We start from the raw sequence: 13317 nt of genomic DNA, 5'->3' as shown, positions 1-13317 counted from the left end.
ACTTTAAAGTCACCCTGTATTTAAGTTTATCTATTTTCCTTAGGTGTTATCAGAACACCCATCTGTAGCATGTAGATCCAATGTGCAACTAGTGTCACTAAAGCATATAATTAATGCCATTGATTTATGTCTCCACTAATGGATCTGTTTTTAAACACCTAATTGTCCGATACTCTATAAAGAAGATTCAAAATTTTTAATCTTTAGACTATGTACCTGTTTACTTTTCCTCCTTTGTCGGTAAATGCATGTAAAAGTATATGATATATATAATATTTGACTGTAATCTTGTTAATATTTATATGTACTTTTACATAAATATCAATACAGATTTATTCACATAAGTAAGAAATGATGGCAACACTTACTAAAAACATCTCCTCTAAGGCTTTGTTCATGGCCAATCTGGTTCTTAAGGTCCTCTTGTTCTTCCTCCTGTTCCTCCTCTATAGCATCTTCAGTCTCTTTCTCCTCTTCATCATAGGTCCCTCCAATGTAAACACCATCTTCATAGTCAAAGGATGGCAAGTGAACCTGAGAAGCTGGTGTAATGGCTGGTTCTGGGATCACATTCTTGATCTCTTCATGTTTTTTTTACACTGCTCTGTGTGCAAGAAGTTTCTTGATTGTGTCCTTGATGGTTCCAGGGATTCTTGTGACTTCCTTCACTAAATTTTCCGGGATAACTAGAACCAACAATGAAATGTAAAAGATACACTTGGAGTAACTGGACCACCCCAAAACCTTCGTGCTTTTGAACAGATAACACACGATCCATTGCAATTTTCAAAGAAACTATATGGTCAAATTCACTGTTGTCATATGCAGGTGGAACATAGAGCTGAACCTGCATACATGAACAGTGAACTTGTCCCATAGTACATACAACCTTTCCCTACTGTTTGATTACATTTCAGTGAAAACTTTCTAGGCTTATCTGCTGCAATTTAAAAAGCAATACTGAGTAGTGATGGGTGAACATCGAAAAGTTCAATTCAAATGGGCACCCAGAAGTTCAGGAGTTTAGCTTTGGCAGGAGTTGCCTAGAAGTCTTACACAAATATTCTGTCTCCAGAGATTTCCAATATTTCTGCTGCCTGCTGGCCACAAAAATATCCAGTTTTGTGGTATTTTGGAACTTTTGCCATTGTCCAGAATACAAAAACTACAGAATCTGCTGGAAATGAAAAACCATGGGTGTGTATGTATGTATGAAAGAAAATATTAACCAAGCTTTTTCAAACCTGAAAAAAAGAGGGAATGGGCTTTGAATTCAGGGTGGTTTTGTCCATCCCTGCTACACACTAGAGTATAATTAAGCCAAATATCATTTATACCTAGACAGAAAACTACAAAGAAAATCACTGGTAAAATTCCTAAGGGATGCTTTTAAATTTAAGCAGCAGCCCCATTTTTCATGCAATGTTTTTCTTGGCAATGTTTTGACCTACAAACTTAAATTTATTTCTTAATTTTTGTTTTTACATTCCTCTCTCCTGTCCCCATGAACCCCAAGTGGGGGGGGCAGCTTCCTTAAAAGCCCTCTGCTGCATTTCCAGGGGAAGGAGCAGCCAGGATTGCTATCACACTGATGGTGGGTTGGAAGAGAAGGGCATATATTTTCCTTTTTTGAGTGATGACACAGGTGAGGAGCAGGGTTATGGTAGAGGAGGAGATTGGGGCAAGTTTTGTGTCTCTGGGTCTGGTGGGGGGGGGTTAGTTATGTAGAGCTGAGATTTTGTTCAGAGTGCTTTTGTTTGGCTGTCTTTCTCCCCCATACAGATATTGGGGATTACTTTTCTCTGCACCTTACCCTAGTTCATACCCTTTATTCCAAGTTGGTGATGGGGGATTGGGCTCTGATGGACTAGCTGACATCCCTCCTATGTAGGTTCACTGGGCAGAGAAGCTTTCACCTTTCTCCGTACTAAGGAAAGCTTTAGATGTTATATCTCAGAATAGGTATCAGAGGGTGGGCCTCATCTTCTGTTATTGTTAAATGAAAGATTAGTTCTATCTAAAATACTTATATGCCCCTATTACTGTAGCATCTGAGAGCCTCACAAGCTTTCATGTATTTAACGTCAGAAAACCCATGTGAGGTCAAGCAGTGATATTATCCCCATTTTACAGATAGGGAACTGAGGCACAGAAAGACTAAATGGCTTTTCTAACATCACAGAGGAAGCCTAGTGGAACAGGGAATTGAACCCAGGACTCCTAAATCCTAGGCTAAGGCTCTAATCACCAGGCTACCCTTCTTGGTTGATAATAAAATACTGGCCATCCATGATTTGACAATGGATGAAACGCTGACTTTACACATATGGCAGAGATGTGGTGGGATGACAACACAGAACCAACTTTGGCTAACTGATATCACCAGGTCTACAGTATGAACTCAAAGGAATAATTAAGGAGATGCTGTGGCTCAATGGTTTACATCTGATCAAAAGCGCAGGAAAGCCACTGCCCCAAAACTACACCCGATAGTGCTTCTCTGTGTGATATGCAAGTCCCGGGAAAGAGATGGGAACAGATCTGGTGATATAGATCACTCACTGCTGCTGCAGAAGTTCCTATACAAGCTGAGGAAATTGCTACTTGTGGCATCAGAGGCACTGAGGGAGACAGTGCCCAAGGAGTTTTAAAATCCACACAGATAACAAGTCTTCTAAATCAGCTCAGGACTTCATGGCTGCCATGACAATACTAGGATTATCCCATGTAACTGTATGCTCCACTCACACTGCTGGCCACACTCTGAATCTGTTTGGGTTAGGAACACACATTAACATGCTTATGCTGGTTTGAATTCTAAACCCATCTCTCCTGTTGGGATGGAGGAATCTGCTTTCATGGTCTGCCCCAGAGGTTAATGAGACCTGGGCATTCCAGAGAAGAAGACTTTCTTGCCCACAGAACACTCTCAGTAAGTTAGCAGAACTTTATTATAATCTTTGAAGACATTGATAGGGGATGAAGTTTCTTTTAGGAATTTGAAGGGTAGGGAGAAATGGATATTTTCCCCCTTTGTTTCTGCTGCCTAGTGGTTGTATATCTGGGGAGGGGTATGCTGTTGTTTTGGATTTATAATGATTTTTGAATTGCATTTTTAATTGATGGCAAGGATATCTAGAATCTGGAATAGGTTCTCTTCTCTGTGTGTTTCTTTAAATAGTAGCAGCAGAAAAAAACCCAGCTATTACAAATAAAATAATTAAATGTGTAACATGGAGAGTATGGGAAAAGGTATAGAGATCACATCAGTTCCTGTTTAACATATTGCTATTAGTTTGAATTTGTCCCTTTTTCTTTAAACCAAAAGTGGCTACATTTTCTTTTTCCATGAATTGTCCCACATGGACAAAAGCAGTTTCTCTGGGAGGTACTTAATGATGTATTCAGGTTTTATGAGACTGCAGCTGCAAGTATAAAGCAAACCAGCGCCAGTATAAATAAATCAAAATCTCAGATGTTATTTTTCTTTCCTTTGGATAATAGTTCCAGGCTCATTTGCCATACATCTGCATGTCATGACTTTCTTAATGTGATGCTTAGCGAGCCTTCCCCCTAGAGGATGGTGCTATAAAGAACGTACTGTATAATTTAGCCGGTATGGTTTGCTTAGTCTTTACTCAGAACACAGCAAGAAAAATTAACAGGAAAACCCCATTCCCAACAAATTTCCTCTCAACAATCAGTAACACAAAACTCCAGACTTTTAATAAAGAGCCTATGGAGGTTTTCAAGTCAAGTCTGACTGCCCAGCAAACCTGAACATCTGCTTTCAGTTTCTGCTTTGAAGTCTTCCTATTAAAATGAAAAATTCTTATAGCTCAACCTAATAACCTTTATGGTGCCAGAAAACCAACCCTCCTTCTATCTACAGAAGAAAATAGGGGGCAAGGAAACCAACCTACAGATGTGATAAAAATATGGGGACAAAGGTGCACAGTCCACACCCCTTTTGGATTGTAATAATATTATGAAAAATGGCACATTCATTTTAGAATCACGGGTGAATAGAGGTTGGGCTGGGGGCAGCTTTTTGGAGATATCACTAATCCTTTTTCCAATCTGATTCCTGTCTTAAAGTAGCCTAAGGTGCTAAATTTAAGCCTTCTTAAGTCTGGATGTCAGCAACAGCTGGAGGGGGTCCTTCCCCATATTCATCTGGAAAATCTTATGCTCTGACAACATGTTCTGTAGAATCCACTGTCATCAGAGTTTGCTAACTTCCACATATGGACATCACAGGAAGGAACAGCCTGAGCTTCCATGAGAACGCGGAATGCGCTGGAGAAAGCCAAAGGCCAAACTGCTTAAGACTAAGGCTGTGAGGCTGGAATTTTTGAGAAAAACCCTCAATATATAATCCTATATTTATTGAACACAAACCTTCATGCATTTATCAACAACTTTGATCCATTTCTCCCCTGCCATTCTTTATAAACCTCATATCTGATAGTATATAGATTGCTACCTGTCTGTCATTCTTTTACATTTTGTGATTATATTGCCCATATGAAAATGCATCAGGTTTAATTCACAGAGAATTAAAATAAAAGAGCTCTGCAAGCAACAATGCCAGTGGAGGCTAAGGGCTAAAAGTGAGTTTTTTTCTGTAAACACGTTCTGTGCACTAGGAAACCAAGTGACTTAATCAATCACATTAGGTGGCTAATGCCTGAATTAAGCAGGTTGAGCTGGAAAGAACATAGAACAATTGCTAGACTCCAGCTTTTCATATGCTGTGCTATACAAAGAGGGACGTTGTTCCTGAGAGCAAGAACAAAAAGATGGAGATGTACATTCCTCTCTCTCACATGTGGCCCTGTAACCATGGTTGGGAATTGGTACATAGAAACCAACTGGTCCCAACAGAGAAGAGTTATTGCTGTCAACTCCTATACGCTAATATTGGTTCCTCTTTGACACCTAACTGCATGTTAGGATTATCACCTGCCAGGTTTTCTAAGAGGTTCATTTATTAAACAAGTTTATAACTTCTGTATATAAAAGTGAAAGAGTGAGAATGCATGTGTGTACATATATCAATTTCCTAACCTTATGGAAAATTCCTATAGAACTTAATAGGGATGCAACCAGTAGGATTCCAGAGTAATAACTCTAAAAATTGATTGCATTTAGTAGAAAATGCTACTGTTTCAAATTTTAAAAATTACATAGGTTGGTTTAGAAATCCTATAGAAAGTCTACCACTCTTCTTTAGGAATTATTGCAAAATAGTCTGAGAATGCACAGAAACTTGGTATCATTTCCAAAACTCCCATTAAGACATTTCAAGAGTTGATCCAGGAGCAAGCTCATTTAATTTTTAAGATATATACGAATTTGAGTGAAAAAAGATGTTGATAACATTGATGAAAAGATGGTAGAGGGATTTGGCCAAATAAATTGATCTGTATGAATGGGTCTCTTCAGTGTGTGTAGCACATAGAAAAAAAAATGTATAAAATTACTGTACTGATAGCATTAGACTCCAGTTAAGATACATAATATTTTTGCTACCACAGAGGTGTTTTCTTGGAGGGGGTTGTGGGTAAAGGGGTACATATTGCACATGTTGTGGTTGTGTCCAGGAACTAGGCAGTTTGGGGAAGAAGTTGCTAGAGAGTTTCATTATGACAAAATGCCAGCATTCTAAAGATCCCTTGACCTTCTCACTTAATGCTCCAGTAAAGGACCTTCATTTTAAACAGAACTGCAAATTAGTTGCTAACAATATAAAAAAAATTAGATTGTTTTGACATTATTGGAAAAATGTGACCCTTCTTCCTATGGAATTGTGATACAGTAAAATATGGACTGTCCTTGTAATGGAAGAGCTATCACACACAAGAGAAGTGCCAAAATGAGGATAGATGCTTAGGAATTTGGTCACCCTCTCTTGTGGATTCAGAGGAAGAGGGCACCCAGCCAGCACACCAGAAGCTTTAGCCCAGTTCTTTGAATATTAACCTGATCCTGAATAAATAATGTAGTATGTTAATTGTAATTTTGCCTTAATAAAAAGTTTCAAAATAAATAAATTCCCATTAAAAATCTCATCACCTCAGGTAGGGAAAGACAGTGAGAACTAGAGAAACTGCGGCATTTCCACAATACTGGGTTACACTTGTCTCCTGAAAGTCTTGCTGCTTACTTTAGGTAATACCTGAGACAGCAAATGGATCACAGGTATTGAATAAAAGATGGTAGAAGTACTGGGCTCCATTTTAAATGGAATTATAAGAGTCTCACAGTCACAGGGTTAGAGCTGCTTTCTAAGCTTCTGGAAATCCTGTGATGTCAGCCTATGCTTTGTTGAGGATTGGTGAGTTAGTAGGAAAACAGAGCCAGACTTGGGCTTTTCATGTTCTGAGATGAGCAAAATCACCTTGAATAACGTGATATGCTAGACAGAGGGGAGACAAGGACAGTTGTGTCCATGTGCTGCTATTTAGCAATCTAACAAAGAACAAGACAAGAATGCAGTAATGCAGTAGCTGGGCAATACAAATAAAGTACCAGTGCATGACGGAATGCTGCATGAAACTTCTAGTTTCAAAGTTAGCACCGCCCTTTCCTTGCTCCTTTAATAACTTCATACAAAGAGTGAATTAAAAGAATCAGTTCCTGTTTTCCCAGGAATCCATATTGCTTATGTAAAAACTCTTGGGATTCTATTCTCAAATAAAAGACTGAAACACACACAAAAGTGTGTGATGGAAGAAATGTACTTAGTCAATACACAACCAGAAGTCAGGAGAAACAGAGGCCTGACAAAAGCAGTGGACTGGAATAAAATGAAGGCCAGATGTGGGAACAGTTAACACTCCTTTAGGGAAAGGTAAAAGGGTAAAATTTTGTAGGTTCTCAGAGGCAGTTCAGAAACACACTTCAACATGCCATTCAAATCTACAAACTGAGAGGCAAAAGTAAGCCTGAAGTACCACAAGCAGTATTATAGAATCACAGAAGATTAGGATTGGAAGAGACCTCAGAGGTCATCTAGTCCAACCCTCTGCTCAAAGCAGGATCAACCCCATCTAAATCATCCCAGCCATGGCTTTGTCATGCAGTATTTGTCATGTATACATGTAGTATTCTGTGTGCAGTTCACTGTAGTAGCCATTTTCCGTTCTATATATAGACTAAAAACCAGCAACCCACATCTGGATTTTACATTTATTAACCTCTGTAATTATTCAGTGATGTTAAGAGGTTTAGCCACACAATTTTCATTACAAGCAATGAGAGCTACATGGCTAACCTCTAGCATAACACTTTGATTTATCATGCATTAGTAAAACCTAATGCCATTGCAATGGAAAAATCATTCATAGTATCCCGTAGAAAACCGTTAGCCAGACCTAGTGATGCCTCTCCCAAATATGGTATAGTTTTAGGACTAATCTTGCAAGATACCAACTACCCTAAATTACCAGGGTGAAAGTACCCATTGATTTCAAAAAGTCCAGGATTTCACTCCCATTGCCTTTTGAATTGGGAGGACTTAGCTGCTCAGTAGAAGTCTATATGTCTATTTTGCTGTCAGCTGCTACACGTCTCTTTTAGCACCAATGCTGTTCAGGTTTGCCCTCCCACTGAGTATGTTTTAGATTATTTTCTCTACCAGAGTTGCATACATTTTCCCAATTGAACTCTCATTTTATTCCTTTCTGACCATGTTTCTAATTTCTCTATTTATCTGTATTATTTCTCTGTTCTCTCTGGAGTTCATACCTCCTAATTCACTATCATCTGCAAATTTTAATAATGTGCTACTTTTTTTCCTCTTCTGGATCATTAACAAACTTCAGCAAGTTAGGACAGAATACTAGAAACTGTATTGTAGTGAACAGTCCCAGACTGTCAGAGAGACGGAGTAGATGGTCTAACAAGATTTTTCAGTCTCTAATATTGATGATTCTATAAGACTAGCCCCCATAGAGTATGCAATAACAATCACATACGCTCAAAAATTCTTCCTTTTTTGTCATTCAAGTAACTTGTAAAATATAACAGGGTGATGCATATTTATCTTTGAAATATTTCTGTTTAAGTAAAAATAACTCATGCATAGATTTGGTCAGAAAATAGGGTTCCCCGATGAAAGATTTCAGCTTTTCCTAGAAAAATTGAAAACCTTTGATACAGAAATTTTCAATCAAAATGAAACATTTTGACATTTCTGCATCAATTTTTTTGTTTTGTTTTGTTTGTGGACCCAAATAGAAACGTTTTGTTTCAGTTTGGTTTGATGTTAGACTGTATTGTAAAGCAATCTATGTCTCCCATGATGCACCAGTGTCCCTTCTTGCTGAACCACTAGGGTTCATCAAGGGTGATGCAGTCTGGCTGGGGAGCCCTGCCCATAGAGGAGAATGCGGGCATGAGGTACCTGAACTACAACTCCCATGAGAGACTAAACTTCCACATCTAAATTTTCAGGTTTCAGTCAATTTCACTTTTGTCTTGTATTCAAAGTACTATAAAGGTGCCCAGTGCTACCATGATAGGTACTAGGGACCATAGTGTATGGAAAGCACCCACATCTTGTGTCTTGCGTTTCACAGGATTGTCCCAGTTTTGAGCAAGCTAGGTTTTCACTATATTTGTACTGCATTTTGATGTTACACTTAGAAGATGTTGCAACATCATAATTTGTCTTAAAGGACAAACTTGTAAAACTGTCAACCCAAAGTAGAATTTAGAATATTTTGCTACAAGTTCTGGCAGTATACAGTTTCTCTCTCTCTCTCTCTCACACACACACACACACACACACACTCACTCTTTTGGCATGTCAGAATCATGCTCTTAAATCAAACTATGTACAAAATCTGACCAAAATTAGATATTTTTGCTTGATCTTGGGTAAATCAGTTTGATGTGGTCCAAATTTTTGAACCTCTAACTGTCATGCAAATCAGCCCCAGAATTACCTGATGGAAAGGTATGTCAAAGAGTGGTGACAAAGCAGGGATAATATTAACGCTGTAATCTTAACACCCTTTCGACGGTGACTACATTCTAGTCCTTTGCAAAAGGTGTAGTTAGTATATAGTGTTCACTGAACCTGAAAACTGTTCTCCATGGCCATATACCTTTGCACTAGAATTAAGAAATTAATAGACAATGGGTCAAATTCAGCCTCTAAATAGTATTGTCCTTATTGACTTCACTCATATTGGGTCTGAATTGAGCCTAACAGATTCAGTACTGATACAAAAAAGGATTTTGCATTAATTGTCACTATGTACAGCATCTAGAACATGATAGATACTAGTCATGCTTTTTAAGGCATCACTGCAAGGTTTGAGATACCACAGTAACGGGAAAAAGAACCTGTATAGAACATAACATCACAGCACATTTTGGCGGTGCTAGTGTAATATAAATAAATGATAGAATTACATAGAATCATAGAAATGCAGGGCTAGAAGGGACTTTGAGAGGTCCAGCTGAGGGCGGTCCATACCCAATCACCTAAAGTTTAAAAGGATTAATGGAGCAGGACCCATGGAAAAGGCTACTGTGACATACAAAGTAGATAAGAGTTTATGAGAATATTTTCACAACATTCTTCCTCTGATGAATGGAAACATTTTCAGATCTCCCCTGAGGAAGATTTATTGAATTAAGTTGTAGGAGAAACTTTTCCCAGAAAATAAAAAGGTGCACTTAAATAGGCTGCTCTTGTCTTTATGTTTAATTTTTCGTTTTTTGGAGGGTCATTTTCATTTAGGAGTTGGCATACACATCTCTGTGCACAGAGAAGACATAAGACAAAACTATAAACAAAAACATTTTAGCACGAAAAGCAAGCCCTGTTCCCTCCACACCCATTTTACGTGAGCTTGTTTGCAACTCTTCTAGAAAGGACTGAATAGTTCAAGAGGCCAAGCCTTTGAGGAAAACCTGCAGCAGATTTCTTCAGAGAGAGAAGATAGATAAGACCATATTCTGCTCACCATTACACCAGTGGGATCCCACCGATGTAACAGAACGTAATTTGGCCAAAATAATACTTTTATTATATATGCAATAAGAGAGTACTTTTGTAATATGTGTGTGACTTCAGTGGGAGTTTTGTCTGGCTAAGGAATGCAGGACTGGATTCTAATAATCATCCCATAGTTACCTAAGAAAAGTAAAAGCAATGCACCTCTGGGGATCAGCAGTTACTTACCAGAACATTCAAATCCACTACCTCTGTAGCCCTGTTTACATTTGCACTTGAAGGATCCTTGAGTATTGAGGCACTCTGCATGGACGTTACATTTGTGTGTACTTGCAGCACATTCATTTATATCTATAAAAGGGATAATTCAGTGAAAATTTCATTCAAATCATAGTTTCATAATAATCTGCCTGTGGCAGTCATCTGTTTTCAGACAGTTTAAGCACCAGCATTAGAACCTGAGACCACTACTAACAGAAGAATCCACTCTGGGTATGGACTCTTGCTTCTTTCTCAAGACCAAAACTTTTGGCCTGTGTGTCTGAGCATGACTTGTAGTACAATAATTTTAGGGCCTGATCCTGCTCCCAGTGAAGTCAATGGAGGTTTTACTTATGTGAGACTTCAGTGAGAGCAGGATTGGGCCCTGAGATTGTAAATGTTGCTCTCCTAACAAAATACAAAGGGTCCATGAAAATAAGCATGACTGTGATGAAATGCAGTCATTTAGGCCCTAGTTCTGCCCCCCTTGCATGGAGTAGCACCTCACGGCAAGAACAATCCATTACAATTAAGAACTGGCAGAAGTGTGCCTGTAGATTGTAAGATCCGCAGGGCAGGGGGGTTCTTGTATTTGTTTGAGAAGTGCCAGGCACGTACAGGATGCTGTTGGAAATATAATTCATATATTCAGTAAACCATTATGTTAAATTGACATCAGAACATTTTAAACAGTGGCAGTAATGGATTGAATTGTTTTGTTCCATTTGATTTTGCTACTCAATGGCACAAGAGCTTTTCTGGTTTCTCCCACATGAGGGAGCTAAGTTCTTACAAAGGTAAAGTTTTGCACCCATTCATATGTTACCCACCCATGATTCACACCCAGCAGGTCAAAGGTACAGATGCAAAGCGTGGCTCAGCATGGACACACAAGTAACAGAGAACTCTGCATCAAAAGGCTGATGTATTTGTCAATAAGATTCAGACCTGCAAGCCTTAGGCCTAGTCTCACCATTTTGTCTATCCACATACATATATGGGGAGTGGGGGAGGGGGGGCCGCGAAGGCTATGGTTTTCAGTTTTAAGGCTCCTGGGATTTGAGTACAACAGGAAACCAAGACTCCACTCTCCTAAATCTGCCTTAAAAAAAAAACCTCAAAAACAAGACAAACATTAGTTCTCTTTTGTAATTCAGTGTAATTCCAATTCTCTCAGGCCCTTACATACTGTATCATTAGAGCAACATTTTTCAGTACCTGCCACATCAACTACAAATTTGCTCTTCTTATGCAATATGTGAGGCCTCTAGTTAATGGACTGCAACAAGGGACTAGAGAGGTTTGACATTTGTTTTTGCATCTGTGTATGTTAAGATGACAGAGTATTTTCATCTGTATTTGTCTCTGCATCTGAAAGATCAGAGAAGTAACAGTTCTTCAAAGTAATTAAAATCTGCTTTTTTTAGCCAGTTATTTTTTCTTATCTGAGCTGTACAAACAAACAAACATCTCTTTCCACTGTGTTACAACTTAATGAAAGCATAGGAAGCTGCACCTCATTATGCCGATCAGAGCCAAAAAATGAATTTACCCGATTGGTTTTAATCCAAACAAGTGAGCTTTCAATTAGCATCCTTAAATCAAAAATGAGCACTCCCTTGTAATCCATTGTTCCCTTGTTGCAGATTGATTACAAATAATTGTACTTCTTTTATGACATTTCCTAGAGAGGTCTTGGCAAGATAAGGCAATATAAATTGCAGATGCCATTGTAAATTTTCATTGATATATAGTTTTTCAGTCATCAGACTGCAGAGATTAGTCAATATCCCAAGGAGGACTCTAAATGATATTTTACATCTGGTTCTGAGCTGCACTCTCAAGCAGAAGCCAATATTCATGCTTAAAGCAAAATCCACTGACCACCATGCAATAACATGAAAGATATACATTGAGGAAAGGGAAGAGACAAACCAACCTAGTGCCTAAATCTTACCTACACAGTCATAATGGCCACTGACATACTTCAGTTCATAACCAATCTGACACTTGCAATAGTAGCTTCCAAATGTGTTGACACATCTGCGGTTATAAGAGCAAATAGCTTTGCCAGTGGAGCACTCGTCAATATCTAGGGCAAGGAAAATGGAAATTGGTTAAATCAAGCAGAAGGAAAAGGAGGAAGCAAATGCAGTGCTAGTTGTCACTTGCAAAGTGTGCTTTGGTCACAGCTGTCACTGGAACAACACATTTCAAAATGCCCAGGTTATAAAACATGTCCTGTGACTTTTATATTTAGGGATTGTTTTGCGTACGATTAGGTGGATATGATGTAACAGTAAAGCCAAGTTCACTGAAAACCTTGAGAGCTGCCAAGTTAAAATTAGGTTGTGTGAAAGGCTGGGAGACAGCAGCAACCAAATGCTTTGTCATATGGTCATGGAATATGCGTGGAGGAGAGGAGTACTTCACAGATTGTGATTTCTCTTGGCGGGGTTGGGAGGAAACAGCAGAAGAGTCTTAAGATAAGACCTTTTGCAGAGGTGGGAAAGCACCAGTGAAGAAAAAACAGCAGTTTTCTCTCCTGATTTCCTGCACTGCTGCTTGCAGTGGTAAATCCTTTCGCTCTGGCAGAAAAGTGTGAAATTATGGGTAGAACTCAGGCTGGAAGTCATGAGGGGTAGGAGATACCTGTCAGGGGCATGCTACCACCCTGTCCTTCCTGATAAGTGGGAAAGGGGTCCTGGTATGGAAAATACCAGAGAACCACGGTTTGAAAGGTTCTTCATTGATTTGGAGTGGTTATATGTTAAATTGGTTTTAATTTTTTTCTTATTGCAAAATGAAGTAACATTTTTATTATAATAATGTAACTGACATATGGCATTTAAAAATTGATGGTATTTGGCTTCCCTCTCCCTCCCGCAACCCCATATGACCAAACTGTGATGTTAGATAGAATTTGCGATGACAAATCACTATCCTTAACTACAGGAACTCCCCGCTTAATGTTGTAATTATGTTCCTGAAAAATGCTACTTTAAGCGAAATGATGTTAAGTGAATCCAGTTTCCCCATAAGAATTAATGTAAATGCGGGTGGAGGGGGGGCGGGAGAGTTAG

General features: G+C 38.8%; 1 protein-coding gene across 1 annotated transcript in view; it reads right to left on the bottom strand.

Annotated features, from left to right (window-relative positions):
- EGFL6 (EGF like domain multiple 6) overlaps nt 1-13317 on the bottom strand; it is a 73500-nt gene that overhangs the window by 25560 nt on the left and 34623 nt on the right. Inside the window, 3 exon segments of the mRNA XM_038422806.2 lie at nt 369-686; nt 10202-10324; nt 12192-12326. Coding sequence (XP_038278734.2) covers nt 369-686; nt 10202-10324; nt 12192-12326 — 576 coding nt within the window.

The sequence above is a fragment of the Dermochelys coriacea genome, chromosome 1 (genome assembly GCF_009764565.3).
Source record: "Dermochelys coriacea isolate rDerCor1 chromosome 1, rDerCor1.pri.v4, whole genome shotgun sequence".
In the NCBI taxonomy this organism is placed as follows: domain Eukaryota; kingdom Metazoa; phylum Chordata; order Testudines; family Dermochelyidae; genus Dermochelys; species Dermochelys coriacea.
The sequence above is the reverse complement of the archived record's forward strand: the minus strand, read 5'-3'. Positions and strand labels throughout refer to the sequence as shown.